An 18,354-nucleotide genomic window follows, 5' to 3' on the forward strand; every position below is an offset into this window, starting at 1 on the left:
CCTCGTTTTCCCCAGATGTCCGATCCCATCGTGCCCGTGTTCTGCTCCGGGTTTCGGCGCAGCTGCAGCGGGCGCGCGCGCGGGCGGAGGGATCCGGGCGGCACGAGGCGGCGCTGCGGTTCCAGGGCCAGGACTACTTGCGGCTGGCGGAGGAGGCGCGGCGCGCGGGGACGCTGTTCCGAGGACCCCGCCTTCCCCGCAGGCCCCGCCTCCCTCGGCTTCCGCGAGCTCGGGCCGGCGGGCGCTAAGACCCGGGGCGTCACCTGGAAGCGGCCAACGGTCCGCGCCGTTAATGAGCGCTAATGAGCGCTAATTGAGGGCTAATTGAGGGTTAATTGAGGGACTGACGGCGGGGGGAGTGGCTGAGGGGTTAATTGATGAACTAACGGTCCGCGGGGAATGGATGAGGGGTTGATTGACGGACTAATAACAGCGCACAGGGGGCGGGGAATGAGGGGTTAATTGATGAACCAATTAACGGCCCACGGTGGGCGGGGTTAATTAATTAACGAATTAAACGGCTCACTGTGAGTGGGGAATGAGGGGTTAATTGATGAACTAATTAATGGCCCACGGTGAATGAGGGATGTGGGGTTAATTAATTAACGAACGGGGCACTAATTAAGCACGGGCGGGGGGCGGTTCCATCTACGGCACCAAAATAATGGAAAGAACCAGATTTAGGGGGACTTTGGGTCATTTTGGGTCATTTTGGCTGTTCCAGGAGCTGTGTCCCCACCCCCCAGTTCCTCGTGGTGATTTCGGGGTGATTTGGGCTGATTTTGGGTCATTTTGGGCCATTTTGGCTGTTCCAGGAGCTGTGTCCCCACCCCCAGTTCCTCGTGGTGATTTTGGGTCATTTTGGGCTGATTTTGGGTCATTTTGGCTGTTCCAGGAGCTGTGTCCCCACCCCCCAGTTCCTCGTGGTGATTTTGGGTCATTTTGGGCTGATTTTGGGTCATTTTGGCTGTTCCAGGAGCTGTGTCCCCACCCCCAGTTCATCGTGGACGGCGCCACCCCGCACCCGACGTTTGCCAGGGGGCTCTGGGTACGGCCAATTTTGCCCAATTTTCCTCCTTTTTGCCCCAAAACGGGGCTTCACCCAATCAAGCTTGATTCCCCCCACCCCAATCCTGGGTGTTTTGCCCAATTCTGCCTGTTTTCACCCCAAAGTGGCTGCTGGCTCCATCGCTCACTCTCGGTTCCCCTGTTTTTGCCCAATTTCCCATGGTTTCACCCCAAAGTGACTTTTGGTGCCATCGCTCACTCATAATTCCCATATTTTTGCCCAATTCTGCGTGTTTTCACCCCAAAGTGACTTTTGGCTCCATCGCTCTCTCTCACTGTGTGTGTTTTGCCCAATTTCCCATGTTTTCACCCCAAAGTGGCTGCTGCCGCCATCGCTCACTGATAATCCCCCTACTTTTGCCCAATTCTGCGTGTTTTCACCCCAAAATGACTTTTGGCTCCATCGCTCACTCTCACTGTGTGTTTTGCCCAATTTCCCATGGTTTCACCCCAAAGTGGCTGCTGGCGCCATCACCCACTCATTAATCCCCCTATTTTTACCCAATTCTGGGTGTTTTCACCCCAAAGTGGCTGCTGCTCCATCGCTCACTCTCACTGTGTGTGTTTTGCCCAATTTCCCGTGTTTTCTCCCCAAAGGGGACTGCTGGCTGCTGCTTCCATCGCTCACTCTCACTATGTCTGTTTTTGCCCAATTCTGGGTGTTTTCTCCCAAAGGGGACTGCTGGCTGCTGCTCCATCGCTCACTTCTCACTGTGTGTGTTTTGCCCAATTCTGGTGTTTTCACCCCAAAGGGGACTGCTGGCTGCTGCTCCATCGCTCACTCTCACTGTGTGTGTGTTTTTGCCCAATTTCCCGTGTTTTCTCCCCAAAGGGGACTGCTGGCTGCTGCTCCATCGCTCACTCTCACTGTGTGTGTGTTTTTGCCCAATTTCCCGTGTTTTCTCCCCAAAGGGGACTGCTGGCTGCTGCTCCATCGCTCACTCTCACTGTGTGTGTTTTTGCCCAATTCTGGGTGTTTTCACCCCAAAGGGGACTGCTGGCTGCTGCTCCATCGCTCACTCTCACTATGTGTGTGTTTTTGCCCAATTTCCCGTGTTTTCTCCCCAAAGGGGACTGCTGGCTGCTGCTCCATCGCTCACTCTCACTGTGTGTGTTTTTGCCCAATTCTGGGTGTTTTCTCCCCAAAGGGGACTGCTGGCTGCTGCTCCATCGCTCACTCTCACTATGTGTGTGTTTTTGCCCAATTTCCCGTGTTTTCGCCCCAAAGGGGACTGCTGGCTGCTGCTCCATCGCTCACTCTCACTATGTGTGTGTTTTTGCCCAATTCTGGGTGTTTTCGCCCCAAAGGGGACTGCTGGCTGCTGCTCCATCGCTCACCTCTCACTATGTGTGTGTTTTTGCCCAATTCTGGGTGTTTTCGCCCCAAAGGGGACTGCTGGCTGCTGCTCCATCGCTCACATCTCACTATGTGTGTGTTTTTGCCCAATTTCCCGTGTTTTCTCCCCAAAGGGGACTGCTGGCTGCTGCTCCATCGCTCACTCTCACTTATGTGTGTGTTTTTGCCCAATTTCCCGTGTTTTCTCCCCCAAAGGGGACTGCTGGCTGCTGCTCCATCGCTCACTTCTCACTATGTGTGTGTTTTTGCCCAATTTCCCCGTGTTTTCGCCCCAAAGGGGACTGCTGGCTGCTGGCGGCCATCGCGTCGCTGACGCTGAGCCCGGCGCTGCTGCGCCGCGTGGTGCCGCCGGCCAGAGCTTCCAGCGCGGCTACGCCGGCATCTTCCACTTCCAGGTGCGCCAGGACCCCCCCCGACCCCCCGATCCGCGCCCCCCAAATCCCCGCCCCCCAAATCCCCGCCACCCCCGATCCGCGCCCCCCAAATCCCCGCCCCCCCCCGATCCCCGACCCCCCCGATCCCTGCCCCCCCCGATCCCCGCCCCCCAAATCCCCACCACCCCCGATCCGTGCCCCCCCGATCCGTGCCCCCCAAATCCCCGCCCCCCCCGATCCGCGCCCCCCCGATCCGCGCTCCCCCCCGATCCGCGCTCCCCCTGATCCGCGCTCCCCCCCGATCCGCGCCCCCTCCGATCCGCGCTCCCCCCCCGATCCGCGCCCCCCCCGATCCGCGCTCCCCCCGATCCGCGCCTCCCCCGATCCGCGCCCCCCCGATCCGCGCCCCCCCGATCCCCGCCCCCGATCCGCGCTCCCCCCGATCCCCGCCCCCCCCGATCCGCGCCCCCCAAATCCCCGCCCCCCCCAATCCGCGCTCCCCCGATCCGCAGTCCCCCCCGATCCGCGCTCCCCCCCGATCCCCGCCCCCCCAATCCGCGCCCCCCCGATCCGCGCCCCCCCCGATCCGCGCCCCCCCCGATCCGCGCCCCCCTGATCCGCGCCCCCCCCCGATCCGCGCCCCCCCCCAATCCCCGCCCCCCCCGATCCGCGCCCCCCCCCGATCCGCGCCCCCCCCGATCCGCGCCCCCCCCCCATCCGCGCCCCCCCCGATCCGCGCCCCCCCGATCCGTGCTCCCCCCGATCCGCGCCCCCCCGATCCGCGCCCCCCCGATCCGCCCCCCCCCGATCCGCGCCCCCCCCGATCCGCGCCCCCCCGATCCGCCCCCCCCGATCCGCGCCCCTCCGATCCGCGCCCCCCCGATCCGCGCCCCCCCCCAATCCGCGCCCCCCCGATCCCCGCCCCCCCCAATCCGCGCCCCCCCGATCCGCGCCTCCCCCGATCCCCGCCCCCCCCGATCCGCGCCCCCCCCGATCCGCGCCCCCCCCCATCTGCGCCCCCCCCGATCCGCACTCCCCCCCCCACCCCCGGGGCTTCCCGCCACGATTGGGCTCCCCCCCAAGCCCCACTTCCCTCCAACCCCCATTTCACCCCCATTTCACCCCATTTCACCCCAAATCCCCAATTTTCCCCCATTTCAAGCCCATTTCCCCAATTTCACCCCATTTCCCCCCAATTTCACCCCATTTCCCCCAATTTCCCATTTCCCCCAAGCCCCATTTCCCCAATTTCCCCCCATTTCCCCCCAAACCCCATTTCTCCCAATTTACCCCCATGTCCCCCCCATTTTTGGGTCAGTTCTCACTGTTTGCCGCCTGTCCGGACGTGGTTGTCACCCCATCTCCCCCATGTCCCCCCATTTTTGGGTCAGATCTGGCCATTTGCCGCATGTCCGGACGTGGTTGTCACCCCATGTCCCCCTGTCCCCCACTTTTGGGGCAGATCTGGCAGTTTGGCGAGTGGCTGGACGTGGTTGTCACCCCATGTCCCCCCATTTTTGGGTCAGATCTGGCCATTTGCCACATGTCTGGACATGGTTGTCACCCCATCTCCCCCATGTCACCCAATTTACCCCCATCTACCCCCATTTTTGGGTCAGTTCTCGCCGTTTGCCGCATGTCCGGACGTGGTTGTCACCCCATGTCACCCCATGTCCCCCCATTTTTGGGGCAGATCTGGCCATTTGCCGCATGTCCGGACGTGGTTGTCACCCCACGTCCTCCTGTCCCCCCACTTTTGGGGCAGATCTGGCAGTTTGGCGAGTGGCTGGACGTGGTTGTCACCCCATGTCCCCCCTGTCCCCCCCATTTTTGGGTCAGTTCTCGCTGTTTGCTGCATGTCCGGACGTGGTTGTCACCCCATGTCCCCCTGACCCCCCATTTTTGGGTCAGTTCTTTGCCATTTGCCGCATGTCCAGATGTGGTTGTCACCCCATGTCCCCCCATTTTTGGGTCAGTTCTCGCCGTTTGCCGCATGTCCAGACGTGGTTGTCACCCCATCTCCCCCATGTCACCCAATTTACCCCCCATCTACCCCCATTTTTGGGTCAGATCTTGCCATTTGCTGCATGTCCAGATGTGGTTGTCACCCCATGTCCCCCCATTTTTGGGTCAGTTCTCACCGCTTGCCGCATGTCCGGACGTGGTTGTCACCCCATGTCCCCCATGTCACCCAATTTACCCCCCATGTCCCCCATTTTTGGGTCAGTTCTCGCCGTTTGCCGCCTGTCCAGACATGGTTGTCACCCCGTGTCCCCCATGTCACCCAATTTACCCCCCCATGTCCCCCCCATTTTTGGGGCAGTTCTCGCCATTTGCCGCATGTCCGGACGTGGTTGTCACCCAATTTACCCCCATGTCCCCCCCATTTTTGGGTCAGTTCTCACCGTTTGCCGCATGTCCGGACGTGGTTGTCACCCAATTTACCCCCATGTCCCCCCATTTTTGGGTCAGTTCTTGCTGTTTGCCGCATGTCCAGACGTGGTTGTCACCCCCGTGTCCCCCTGTCCCCCACTTTTGGGGCAGATCTGGCCATTTGCCGCCTGTCCAGACGTGGTTGTCACCCCGTGTCCCCCTGTCCCCCACTTTTGGGGCAGATCTGGCAGTTTGGCGAGTGGCTGGACGTGGTGGTGGACGACCTGCTGCCCACGCGGGACGGGCGCCTGCTCTTCGTACACTCGGCCGAGGGCTCCGAGTTCTGGTCGGCGCTGCTGGAAAAGGCCTATGCCAAGTAACCACCCCCGCACCGACCCCCCGGGCGCGATTTGGGCTGAAAAGCGCCCGGATTGGCTCACGCGGCGCCCCGCAGGGTCAACGGCTGCTACGAGGCGCTGGCGGGCGGCAGCACGGCCGAGGGCTTCGAGGATTTCACCGGCGGCGTCACCGAGAGCTTCGACCTGCGCCGCCCGCCGCGCGGGCTCTTCGGCATCGTGCTGGAGGCGCTGGAGCGCGGCTCGCTGCTCGGCTGCTCCATCGACGTGAGCTTTGGGGGGAAATCTCACCGGTTTGGGGCCTTAAATTGCCGTTCTTTGGCCTCTAAAACTGCTGCTTTGGGTCTTGAAAATTCCCAGGTTTGGGTCTTTAAAGTTGCCGTTTTGGGGTGTTTCGAATCCCCGTTCCGGGTGTTCCAACTCCCCACCATTGGGTCCCAAAGTGGCCGTTTCCGGGTGTTCCAACCCCCCACCGTTGGGTCCCTGAACTGTCCATTTCCGGGTGTTCCAACCCCCCACCGCTGGGTCCCAAAGTGGCCGCTTCCGGGTGTTCCAAACTCCACCGTTGGGTCCCAAAGTGGCTGTTTCCGGGTGTTCCAACCCCCACCATTGGGTCCCTGAACTGGCTGTTTCCGGGTGTTCCAACCCCCCACCGCTGGGTCTCAAAGTGGCTGTTTCCAGGTGTTCCAACCCCCCACCGCTGGGCCCCAAAGTGGCCGTTTCCGGGTGTTCCAACCCCCCACCATTGGGTCTCAAAGTGGCTGTTTCCGGGTGTTCCAACCCCCCACCATTGGGTCCCAAAGTGGCCGTTTCCGGGTGTTCCAACCCCCCACCGCTGGGTCCCTGAACTGGCTGTTTCCGGGTGTTCCAACCCCCACCATTGGGTCCCAAAGTGGCTGTTTCCGGGTGTTCCAACCCCCCACCGCTGGGTCCCAAAGTGGCTGTTTCCGGGTGTTCCAACCCCCCACCATTGGGTCCCAAAGTGGCTGTTACCGGGTGTTCCAACCCCCCACCGTTGGGTCCCAAAGTGGCTGTTTCCGGGTGTTCCACCCCCCACCGTTGGGTCCCTGAACTGTCCATTTCCAGGTGTTCCAACTCCCCACCACTGGGTCCCAAAGTGGCTGTTTCCGGGTGTTCCAACCCCCCACCGCTGGGTCCCAAAGTGGCTGTTTCCGGGTGTTCCAACCCCCCACCGTTGGGTCCCAAAGTGGCTGTTTCCGGGTGTTCCAACCCCCCACCGCTGGGTCCCTGAACTGGCTGTTTCCGGGTGTTCCAACCCCCCACCGTTGGGTCTCAAAGTGGCCGTTTCCGGGTGTTCCAACCCCCCACCATTGGGTCCCAAAGTGGCCGTTTCCGGGTGTTCCAACCCCCCACCGCTGGGTCCCAAAGTGGCCGTTTTTGGGTGTTCCAACCCCCCACCGCTGGGTCCCAAAGTGGCCGTTTTTGGGTGTTTCCGCAGATCACAAGCGCACGGGACATGGAGGCCGTGACCTTCAGGCAGCTGGTGAAGGGCCACGCGTACTCGGTGACGGGCGCCCGACAGGTCAGCGGGGCCGCGTTTTGGGGTGAAAACAGCCGTTTTGGGGTGAAAACGGTGCTTTTAGGGCCACATGCGCTCGGTGCCGGGCGCCTGGTGGGTGCGCAGGGCTGCGTTTTGGGGTGAAAACGGCCGTTTTGGGGTGAAAACGGTTGGTTTAGGGCCATGCGTGCTCGGTGCTGGGCACCCGGTGGGTGTGCGGGGCCGCGTTTTGGGGTGAAAACGGCCGTTTTGGGGTGAAAACGGCGGCTGTTGGGCCACACGTACTCAGTGCCAGGTGCCCATTGGGTGTGCAGAGCCGCGTTTTGGGGTGAAAATGGCAGTTTCGGGGTGAAAACAGCAGTTTTGGGGTCACACGTACTCAGTGCCAGGTGCCCAGTGGGTGTGCGGTGCTCCGTTTTGGGGTGAAAACAGTGGTTTTGGGGTGAAAACAGTGGTTTTGGGGCCACACGTACTTGGCGCCGGGTGCCTGGCGGGAGCGCAGGGCCACGTTTTGGGCTGAAAACAGCCATTTTTGGCTTTGCGGGCGCCGCTTGCCGCAGGTCCCGTTCCGCGGGCAGACGCTGCCGCTGGTGCGCGTGCGCAACCCCTGGGGCGAGGTGGAGTGGACGGGGCCCTGGAGCGACAGGTGAGCCCCATACCCCACCACCGCTAATTAGCGCAGCTCGTTAGCGCAGCGGCTAATTAGCGCCCGCGTCCCGCAGCTCGGCCGAGTGGGCCGCGGTGGAGCCGGCGCTGCGCCAGCAGCTCCTGGTCAAGATGGAAGACGGCGAGTTCTGGTGAGCGAAAAGCCATCGTACCCCCCCCAAAAAAGGCCCCGGTTTTGGGGTAACTCACCGCGGGCTCGTCCGCGGGCAGGATGGCGTTCCCGGATTTCCTGCGGGAGTTCACGCGCCTGGAGATCTGCAACCTGACGCCGGACGCGCTGCAGTCGCGCCGGTTCCGCGCCTGGAACACGCAGCTGCTGGAGGGCTCGTGGCGCCGCGGCAGCACCGCCGGCGGCTGCCGCAACTTCCCCGGTGCGCACACACCAGGACCCCCCGCCAGCGGCGGCTTCAGCTGCAACTCAACGCGGCTTTGGGTCCTCAGCCACTTTCTGGATCAACCCGCAGTTCAAGATCCGGCTGGAGGAGGTGGACGATGCCGGGGACGGGGACGGTGACGGTGAGCGCGGCTGCAGTTTCCTGCTGGCGCTGATGCAGAAGCACCGGCGCCGTGAGCGCCGCTACGGCAAGGACATGGAGACCATCGGATTCGCCGTCTACGAGGTAACGGCTGCGCCGGCACGCGGGGTCAGCCGGGGTCACTCGGTGCCAGCGCATGGCATCAGTCGGTGTCACATGGTGTCAGTGTCACTCAGTGTTAGTTGGTGTCACCCAGTGTCACTTGGTGCCACCACACGGTGTCAGTTGATGTCCCCCGGTGTCAGTCGGTGTCACTCAGAGCCACCATACAGTGTCAGTCAGTGTCCCCCAATGTCAGTCGGTGTCACTCGGTGCCAGCTGGTGTCACCCGGTGCCACTGCATGGTGTCAGTCGGTATCAGTTGGTGTCATTCAGAGCCACCACACAGTGTCAGTCAGTGTCACGTGGAGCCACCGCACCGTGTCCCCCAGGGTCAGTCACTGTCACTCGGAGCCACCACATGGTGTCAGTCAGTGTCAGTTGGTGTCACTCAGAGCCACCACACGGTGTCAGTCGGCGCCCCCCGGTGTCAGTCGGAGCCACTGCACAGTGTCAGTCAGTGTCCCCCAGTGTCAGTCGGAGCCACTGCACGGTGTCAGTTGGTGTCCCCCCAGTGTCAGTCGGTGTCACTCGGAGCCACCGCACAGTGTCAGTTGGCATTCCCTGGTGTCAGCCGGAGCCACCGCACAGTGTCAGTTGGCGTCTCCTGGTGTCAGTTGGAGCCACTGCACGGTGTCACTTGGTGTCACTCGGAGCCACCACACGGTGTCAGTCGGCATCTCCCGGTGTCACTTGAAGCCACCACACGTTGTCAGTCGGTGTCAGTCAGAGCCACTGCACGGTGTCAGTCGGTGTCCCCCCACTGTCAGTCGGTGTCAGTCGGAGCCACCACACGGTGTCAGTCGGCATCTCCCGGTGTCACTCGGAGCCACCGCACGGTGTCAGTCGGTGTCAGAGCCACCGCACGGTGTCAGTCGGAGTCCCCCGGTGTCAGTCGGAGCCACCACACGTTGTCAGTCGTTGTCAGTCAGAGCCACCGCACGGTGTCAGTCGGTGTCCCCCCAGTGTCAGTCGGTGTCACTCGGAGCCACCGCACGGTGTCAGTCGGTGTCCCCCGGTGTGACATCTCTCTGCTTTCCCCGCAGGTCCCTCCTGAGGTTGGTTCCATCCCCGGCGCCCCCGTTCCCGTGGGTCAGCCCCACTGGCCGGCCCCCCTGACCGGCCCCCCCTTTCCCGGCCCCGCCGTGGGGCTGGGGGGCGTTTTCAGCTGGTGGGGCAGTCGGCGCTGCACCTGAAGCGCAAGTTCTTCCTGGCCAACGCGTCGCGCGCGCGCTCGGAGCAGTTCATCAACCTGCGCGAGGTGAGCGCGCGCCTGCGCCTGCCGCCCGGCGAGTACCTGGTGGTGCCGTCCACCTACGAGCCCGACCGCGAGGCCGACTTCGTGCTGCGCGTCTTCTCCGAGAAACGGGCCGGCACCGAGTAAGCCACGCCGGCGACGCCACCGCCGCCTCGTTAGCGCCAACGAGCCGCCCCCGCGCCCGGGCTCACCCGCGCTGTCCCGCAGGGAGATGGACGACGGGATCCAGGCGACGCTGCCGGACGAGGTGAGACGGGCGCTGCTGGACGAGCGGCCCCGCGGCGCCGCCCGCTCACCAAAACGGGCGCGTTTGTCCTCAGAAAGTGCTCTCGGAGGGAGAGATCGACGAGAACTTCAAGCAGCTCTTCAAGCAGCTGGCGGGGCCGGTGAGGGGGACACGGGGGGCAGCGGGTGATGCGGGTGACGCAGGTGACAGCGGGTGACGCGGGTGACACAGGTGACAGCAGGTGACACAGGTGACATGGGTGGCAGCGGGTGATGCGGGTGACACGGGTGACAGCGGGTGACACGGGTGACATGGGTGGCAGCAGGTGATGTGGGTGACACAGGTGGCAGCGGGTGACACGGGTGGCAGCGGGTGATGTGGGTGACGCAGGTGACAGCAGGTGATGTGGGTGACGCAGGTCACAGGGGTGATGCGGGTGACAGTGGTGACACAGGTGACATGGGTGACAGCCGGTGACAGCGGGTGATGTGGGTGACGCAGGTGACACGAGTGGCAGCAGCTGATGCGGGTGACAGCGGGTGACACAGGTGACAGCGGGTGATGTGGGTGACACAGGTGACAGCAGGTGGCAGCGAGTGACGCAGGTGGCAGCGGGTGACACAGGTGACATGGGTGACAGCCAGTGACGCAGGTGATGCGGGTGACACGGGTGGCAGCGGGTGATGTGGGTGACATGGGTGACAGCCGGTGACGCAGGTGACCGCGGGTGATGTGGGTGACGCAGGTGGCAGTGGGTGATGCAGGTGACGCAGGTGGCAGTGGGTGATGCAGGTGACACGAGTGGCAGTGGGTGATGCGGGTGACACAGGTGACAGCGGGTGACGCAGGCGACACAGGTGACAGCGGGTGAACCCCATTTGTGTCCCCAGGACATGGAGATCAGCGTGGCGGAGCTCCAGACCATCCTCAACCGCATCATCGCCAAACGTGAGATTTGGGGGTTCACCCTGCGGAAGAAGAACCATTTCTGGGGTTCCTAATTGCTCTCGCGCTCGTTAACGCGCTCGCGGCTCTTTGCAGATAAAGACCTGCGCACCAAAGGCTTCAGCACCGAGTCGTGCCGCAGCATGGTCAACCTCATGGACGTATCCGCCCCCGCCGCGGTTTCGGGGGGACACCCCCGTCCCCATGGGGGGTGACACCCCCAGAACCCCCCAAAAAACCCCAAACCCCCCAATTTCCTTAACCCCCCCACCCGCAGAAAGACGGCAACGGCAAACTGGGCCTGGTGGAGTTCAACGTGCTGTGGAACCGCATCCGCAACTACCTGGTGGGGCTGGGGGGTCGCGGCGTGAAACGGGGGGGTTGGGGCATTCCGGGGTCCCTCCCCCACGGGTGACCCCTCCTTGCGTTGTTTTTTTTTTGGGGGGTTTTGCGGCTTTCAGGCCATTTTCCGCAAGTTCGACGTGGACAAGTCGGGGAGCATGAGCGCCTACGAGATGCGGCTGGCGCTGGAGGCCGCAGGTGGCGCCTGCTTCCCTAATTAACCCCGCGCCTCGTTAGCGCCGCCCCGACTCTCATTAGCTCGTTAACAACCCGTTTCGGGTGTTTTTTTGCGCTGGGAAGGGTACAAGCTGAACAAGAAGCTGCACGAGTTGATCGTCACGCGCTACGCGGAGCCCGACCTGGCGCTCGACTTCGACAGCTTCGTCTGCTGCCTCGTGCGCCTGGAAACCATGTTCCGTGAGCCGCTCCTAGCCCAAAATCCCGCCCTTTCACCCCAAAATCCCAAAATCCCTGCCCAGCCCCATTTTCCCCGTTTTTTTTCCCCAATTTTCCCCCGTTTTTTCCCCCAATTCTTCCCCTGAACCCCCAATTCTTCCCCTGAACCCCCGTTTTCCCGCAGGGTTTTTCCAGGCCGTGGATGTGGATCAGGACGGGGTCGTCACGTTCGATCTGCTGCAGGTATCTGGGGTTCCCAAACCCCCTTGGGGGTTCCCCCCAACCCCGGGGGTTCCCCGACCCCCCCAGCGGTTCCCTGACCCCCCTGACCCCCCCGGGGGTTCCCCCCAAGCCCAGGGGTTCCCTGATCTCCCTGACCCCCCGAGGGGTTCCCTGACTCCCCTGGGGGTTCCCCGACCTCCCTGACCCCCCGAGGGGTTCCCCGACCCCCCCCCCCAGGGGTTCCCCGACCCCCCTGACCCCCCCAGGGGTTTCCTGACCTCCCTGACCCCCCTGGGGGTTCCCTGCCCCCTCCCCGGGGTTCCCCGACCCCCCTGACCCCCCGAGGGGTTCCCTGACCCCCCCGGGGGTTCCCCGACCCCCCCCCACCAAGGGGTTCCCTGAGCTGCCTCCGGGTTCCCCAACCCCCCTGACCCCCCGAGGGGTTCCCCGACCCCCCCCCCAGGGGTTCCCCGCCCCCCCTGGCCCCCCCAGGGGTTCCCTGACCCCCCCAGGGGTTCCCCGACCTCCCTGACCCCCCCGGGGTTCCCCGCCCCCCCTGTCCCCCCCTGACCTTCCTCCTCCTGGTCCTGCAGTGGCTCCAGTTCACCATGTTCGCCTGAGCAGCCGCCGGTGCCTTCGCCAACACCCGCCACGCCGGATTTGTCCCTTTTGTGTTGGTTTTTTGTTGTTTTTTGTAGGTTTTTTCTGCCGGGGGGTCCCGGGTCCCTTTGCGCTTTGCCAAAGAGCCGCCCCCTTCCCCGCGGCCTTTTCGGGGCCAATTCCCCGTGTTTCCGTGCCTGTCTGCCGCCGCGGGGCGGGGGGCGACGCCTCAGTCAGGGATCTTGAGCCGCAACCGTGGGCTTTTAAATCGGATAAACTAAAAATAAGTTAAAGTTACTAAAATCAAAGGTTTTGCTCGCTGGTCCTTCCCCCCCCCCCCACTGCTCCAGCTGCGCCTCAGATCCCCCGAGCCCTGGGTGGATCCCGTCAGGGACCTGCGTGGATCCGGTTTTGGACCCAGCTGGATCCTGTTGGGGATCGGGGGGGGTCCTGACGGGGATCTGGGGGGATCCTGTCGGGGACTTGAGTGGATCCTGTCGGGGATCCAGGTGGATCCTGTCATGGACCTGAGTGGATCCTGTCGGAGACCCACGTGGATCCTGTTGTGGACCCGGGTGGATCCTGTCAGGGACCCGGGGGGATCCTGACGGGGGGGGGGGGTGGGGGGGGGGGGTGGGAGGGGGGGGTGGAGGTGTCCTGATGGGGATCTGGAAGGATCCTGTCAGGGATCCAGGTGGATCCTCTTGGGGACTCGAGTGGATCCTGTCGGGGATCCAGGTGGATCCTGTCACGGAGCTGAGTGGATCCTGTCAGAGACCCACGTGGATCCTGTTGTGGACCCGGGTGGATCCCGTCGGGGATCTGGGTGGATCCTTTCGGCGACCTGAGTGGATCATGTCAGGGATCCAGGTGGATCCTGTCGGAGACCCACACGGATCCTGTTGTGGACCCGGGTGGATCCCATCGGGGACCCGAGTGGATTCTGTCAGGGACCTGAGTGGATCCTCTTGGGGACCCAAGCAGATCCTGTCGGGGACCCAGGTGGATCCTGTCGGAGACCCACGTGGATCCTGTCGTGGACCCGGGTGGATCCTGTCAGGGACCCGGGGGGATCCTGACGGGGGGTGGGGGGAGGTGTCCTGATGGGGATCTGGGAGGATCCTGTCAGGGACCCGAGCGGATCATGTCGGGGATCCAGGTGGATCCTGTTGGGGACCCAGGTGGATCCTGTCACGGACCTGAGTGGATCCTGTTGGGGACCCGAGTGGATCCTGTCACAGATCGCCCCCCCAGTCCCTGCAGCCGCTTCCCTGACGAAACCCCCGTCGGGGCGGGAAAATTCCCGCCCTTTTCCTCCCGCTGCCGGCCACGCCCCCTCCCCGCCCCTCCCTTCCCATTGGCCTGTTCGCGCGTAAATTTGCATATCCCCGCCTATCCTCATAAAGCACCGCCCAGGTGTTTCCTAATAAGGCGCGGCCCCGCCCACTCCCCTCCCCGTTGCCGTCAAGCGCGGCGGTGTCGCGGCTGCGCGGGCTTTTCGCCGCGGGGATGGCGGAGCCGGGGATGGAAGTGGAACCGGGGATGGAAGCGGAACCGGGGGGCGAACCGGAGCCGGGACCGGGGGTGGAACCGGAGCCGGGACCGGGGGCGGAACCGGAGCCCGGGGCGGAGCCGGAGCCCGAGCCCGGGGCGGTGTCGGCCGAGGCGGTTCTGCGGGAGCTGGAGCTGTTCGAGCTCCGCTGCGAGGGCGAGGACGTGCCCGGCAGGCGTGAGGGAACCGGGGGAGGGTGGGGGGCCTGGGGGTGGCGGGGAGGCAGTTGGGGGTGCTGGGTGGTTTGGGGTGTCCGGAGGGTTACTGGGGGTCTGGGGGTGGCGGGGTTCGGGGGGTTTGGGGGTATCAGGAGGTTTATTTGGGGGTGTTTAGGGTAATTTGGGGGTGGCAGGGGAGGTGTTTGGGGGGTGGTGGGGGTTTTTGGGGTCCCTGGTGGGACGTTATGGGGATGTCAGGTACATTTTGGGGTCTCTGGGGGGGTGTCAGGTATATTTTTGGGGTCCCAGGGGGTTGTCTTGGGGGCATCAGGTACACTTTGGGTTCCCAGGGGGGTGTTCTAGGGGTCCCAGGTGGGACATTATGGGGGCGTCAGGTGCACTTTGGGTTCCCAGGGGTTGTTTTGGGGGTCCCAGGTGGGACATTATGGGGGTGTCAGGTGCACTTTGGGGTCCCAGGGGTTGTTTTGGGGGTCCCAGGTGGGACATTATGGGGGTGTCAGGTACACTTTGGGGTCCCAGGGGTTGTTTTGGGGGTCCCAGGTGGGACATTATGGGGGTGTCAGGTACACTTTGGGTTCCCTGGGTGTCCATTATGGGGGTGTCAGGTGCACTTTGGGGTCCCAGGGGTTGTTTTGGGGGTCCCAGGTGGGACATTACGGGGGTGTCAGGTACACTTTGGATTCCCAGGGGGTTGTTTTGGGGGTGTCAGGTACATTTTGGGTCCCAGGGGGTTGTTCTGGGGGTCCCAGGTGGGACATTATGGGGGTGTCAGGTGCACTTTGGGGTCCCAGGGGTTGTTCTGGGGGTCCCAGGTGGGACATTACGGGGGTGTCAGGTACACTTTGGGTTCCCAGGGGGTTGTTTTGGGGGTGCCCGGGGCCGTGGGGCGGTTTTGGGGTGCGGGGTCCCCAAGCCCGTGTCCCCCCAGTGCTGGAGCTGTGTGTGACCCACGCGCTGGGCCCGGTGACGTTGGCCAACGAGCTGCTGGCGTTTGTCACCACCAAGGAGCTGGGGACGCGCCTCGGCGCCCACACGCTCGACGCCTTCGAGCACGAGGTGACGGGGTCCCCGACGCCCCCCACGTCCCCAAACCCCCCCCAGGGAAGGGGGGGACGTGGGGGTCACTCACCACGTGTCCCCAGGTCCTGTCCCGGCGCAGCAGCCGCGTCCCCCGGCGCAGGGACCGTCCCCACCGGGGCCTCCACGACGTCCACTCGCTGCAGGGCCTGTATCCCCGTGGATTTGGGGTGAAACACCAAAAAAAGGGGGTGTTAGGGTTGCCTGGGGGGGGTGGTCCCGTTTGGCCCCTCCCCTGCGAGCGAGGCCTTGTTAGCGCGGGGTAATTAGCGGGTTCCTTAACGAGGCGCCAGCCTGGAGGAGGAGGAGGAGGACGAGCTGCTGGACGCCTACGCCACGCCCTCCAAGGTAACCCCAAAGTGACCCCAAATTTAGGGTTTTCCACCCCAAAATTGACCCTTTTCTTCCCCACAAGCTTCTCGTCCTGAACGCTTGTTGGTTTTGGCGCAGGGGTCCCAGAAACGCAGCATCTCCAGCCCGGAGCGGCCGCGGCACAAGCGGCTCTCGGGCCACAGCCCCCTCGGGCCCTTCTCGCCGGGCAGCTTCTCCCCCAGGTCAGCGGGTGGCACCCGTGACGTCACCCGTGACGTCACCCGTGATGTCATTGGGGTTGTGGGCGTGTGACTGAGGCTGTGGGGGTGTCACTGGTCATGGTGATGTCACTGGTCATGGTGATGTCACTGGTCATGGTGGTCACTGGTGGTCACAGTGATGTCACTGGGGCTGTGGGGGTGTCACTGGTGCTCATGGTGATGTCACTGGTGTCACTGGGGGTGTGGGTGTCACTGGTCATGGTGATGTCACTGGTGTCACTGGTGCTCACAGTGATGTCACTGGTGTCACTGGGGGTGTTACTGGGGTCATGGGGGTGTCACTGGTGCTCACAGTGATGTCACTGGGGCTGTGGGGGTGTCACTGGTGTCACTGGTCATGGTGATGTCACTGGTGTCACTGGGGGTGTCACTGGTGCTCACAGTGATGTCACTGGTGTCACTGGGGGTGTTACTGGGATTGTGGGGGTGTCACTGGTGCTCACGGGGGTGTCACTGGTGCTCATGGTGATGTCACTGGGGCTGTGGGGGGTGTCACTGGTGCTCACAGTGATGTCACTGGGGCTGTGGGGGTGTCACTGGTGTCACTGGGGGTGTGGGTGTCACTGGTGCTCACGGGGGTGTCACTGCTCATGGTGATGTCACTGGGGCTTGTGGGGGTGTCACTGGTGCTCACGGTGATGTCACTGGGGGTGTTACTGGGATCGTGGGGGTGTCACTGGTGCTCACGGTGATGTCACCAGTGTCACTGGGAGTGTTACTAGTGTTGTGGGGGTGTTACTGGTGCTCACAGTGATGTCACCAGTGTCACTGGGGGTGTTACTGGGATTGTGGGGGGTGTCACTGGTGCTCACGGTGGTGTCACTACTCATGGTGATGTCACTGGTGCTTGTGGGGGTGTCACTGGTGCTCACGGTGATGTCACCAGTGTCACTGGGAGTGTTACTAGTGTTGTGGGGGTGTCACTGGTGCTCACAGTGATGTCACCAGTGTCACTGGGGGTGTTACTGGGATTGTGGGGGTGTCACTGGTGCTCACGGTGATGTCACTGGGGGTGTTACTGGGATCGTGGGGGTGTCACTGGTGCTCACGGTGATGTCACTGGTGTCACTGGAGGTGTCGCTGATGCTCACAGTGATGTCACTGGGGTCACGGGCGCTCCCGGTGACACTCATGGGGGTGTCACTGTGTCACGGGCGCTCCCGGTGACACTCATGGGGGTGTCACGGGCGCTCCCGGTGACACTCATGGGGATGTCACTGGTGTCACTGTGTCACGGGCGCTCCCGGTGACACTCATGGGGGTGTCACTGGTGTCACTGTGTCACGGGCGCTCCCGGTGACACTCATGGGGGTGTCACTGGTGTCACTGGGGTCACGGGCGCTCCCGGTGACACTCATGGGGGTGTCACTGGTGTCACTGTGTCACGGGCGCTCCCGGTGACACTCATGGGGGTGTCACTGGTGTCACTGTGTCACGGGCGCTCCCAGTGACACTCATGGGGGTGTCACTGGTGTCACTGGGGTCACGGGCGCTCCCGGTGACACTCATGGGGGTGTCACTGGGGTCACTGTGTCACGGGCGCTTCCGGTGACACTCATGGGGGTGTCACTGGTGTCACTGTGTCACGGGCGCTCCCGGTGACACTCATGGGGGTGTCACTGGTGTCACTGGGGTCACGGGTGCTCCCGGTGACACTCATGGGGGTGTCACTGGGGTCACGGGTGCTCCCGGTGACACTCATGGGGGTGTCACTGGGGTCACGGGCGCTCCCGGTGACACTCATGGGGGTGTCACTGGTGTCACTGTGTCACGGGCGCTCCCGGTGACACTCATGGGGGTGTCACTGGTGTCACTGGGGTCACGGGTGCTCCCGGTGACACTCATGGGGGTGTCACTGGTGTCACTGTGTCACGGGCGCTTCCGGTGACACTCATGGGGGTGTCACTGGTGTCACTGTGTCACGGGCGCTCCCGGTGACACTCATGGGGGTGTCACTGGTGTCACTGTGTCACGGGCGCTCCCGGTGACACTCATGGGGGTGTCACTGGTGTCACTGGGGTCTCGGGTGCTCCCGGTGACACTCATGGGGGTGTCACTGGGGTCACTGTGTCACGGGCGCTCCCGGTGACACTCATGGGGGTGTCACTGGTGTCACTGGGGTCTCGGGTGCTCCCGGTGACACTCATGGGGGTGTCACTGGTGTCACTGTGTCACGGGCGCTCCCGGTGACACTCATGGGGGTGTCACTGGTGTCACTGGGGTCACGGGCGCTCCCGGTGACACTCATGGGGGTGTCACTGGTGTCACTGTGTCACGGGTGCTCCCGGTGACACTCATGGGGGTGTCACTGGTGTCACTGTGTCACGGGCGCTCCCGGTGACACTCATGGGGGTGTCACTGGTGTCACTGTGTCACGGGCGCTCCCGGTGACACTCATGGGGGTGTCACTGGTGTCACTGTGTCACGGGTGCTCCCGGTGACACTCATGGGGGTGTCACTGGTGTCACTGTGTCACGGGCGCTCCCGGTGACACTCATGGGGGTGTCACTGGTGTCACTGTGTCACGGGCGCTCCCGGTGACACTCATGGGGGTGTCACTGGTGTCACTGTGTCACGGGTGCTCCCGGTGACACTCATGGGGGTGTCACTGGTGTC

The 18,354-nt window shown here is 63.4% G+C and overlaps 2 protein-coding genes and 1 long non-coding RNA gene across 10 annotated transcripts in view; 2 read left to right on the top strand and 1 right to left on the bottom strand.

Moving 5' to 3' along the window:
* Positions 1 to 12,645, top strand: CAPN1 (calpain 1). Its single transcript, XM_065044416.1, is given in 25 exon segments — positions 1 to 49; positions 52 to 182; positions 184 to 279; positions 977 to 1,018; positions 1,021 to 1,048; positions 2,703 to 2,771; positions 2,774 to 2,820; positions 5,415 to 5,548; positions 5,627 to 5,795; positions 6,988 to 7,071; positions 7,608 to 7,693; positions 7,770 to 7,844; positions 7,924 to 8,084; positions 8,155 to 8,333; positions 9,395 to 9,406; positions 9,517 to 9,728; positions 9,814 to 9,853; positions 9,927 to 9,992; positions 10,723 to 10,780; positions 10,874 to 10,938; positions 11,055 to 11,123; positions 11,239 to 11,317; positions 11,420 to 11,536; positions 11,700 to 11,758; positions 12,331 to 12,645. Coding segments are annotated over 25 exon segments (2,139 nt in total). The 5' UTR covers positions 1 to 15; the 3' UTR covers positions 12,358 to 12,645.
* LOC135576980 (uncharacterized) overlaps positions 10,657 to 18,354 on the bottom strand; it is an 8,967-nt gene continuing 1,269 nt past the window's right edge. The window contains exons 2-4 of the long non-coding RNA XR_010468606.1: positions 15,198 to 15,294; positions 12,309 to 12,614; positions 10,657 to 10,800 (exon numbers count right to left, since the gene is read on the bottom strand). This is a non-coding gene — a long non-coding RNA (uncharacterized LOC135576980). The remainder of the gene's footprint in view (positions 10,801 to 12,308; positions 12,615 to 15,197; positions 15,295 to 18,354) is intronic.
* Positions 13,787 to 18,354, top strand: part of POLA2 (DNA polymerase alpha 2, accessory subunit) — a 15,695-nt gene continuing 11,127 nt past the window's right edge. For 2 of the 8 annotated variants that reach the window (XR_010468599.1, XR_010468600.1), the window contains exons 1-5: positions 13,789 to 14,066; positions 14,997 to 15,124; positions 15,211 to 15,296; positions 15,439 to 15,493; positions 15,596 to 15,699. Coding sequence is in view for 5 of the 8 variants with exons in the window: in XM_065044404.1 (XP_064900476.1) it covers positions 13,847 to 14,066; positions 14,997 to 15,124; positions 15,211 to 15,296; positions 15,439 to 15,493; positions 15,596 to 15,699 (593 nt within the window). In the remaining 3 variants the exon portion in view is untranslated. Of the gene's footprint in view, positions 14,067 to 14,996; positions 15,125 to 15,210; positions 15,297 to 15,438; positions 15,494 to 15,595; positions 15,700 to 18,354 lie in introns of all 8 variants that reach the window. The other 6 variants (XM_065044402.1, XM_065044403.1, XM_065044400.1 and 3 more) reach the window with 4 other exon arrangements.

The sequence above is a fragment of the Columba livia genome, chromosome 38, assembly GCF_036013475.1.
Source record: "Columba livia isolate bColLiv1 breed racing homer chromosome 38, bColLiv1.pat.W.v2, whole genome shotgun sequence".
In the NCBI taxonomy this organism is placed as follows: domain Eukaryota; kingdom Metazoa; phylum Chordata; class Aves; order Columbiformes; family Columbidae; genus Columba; species Columba livia.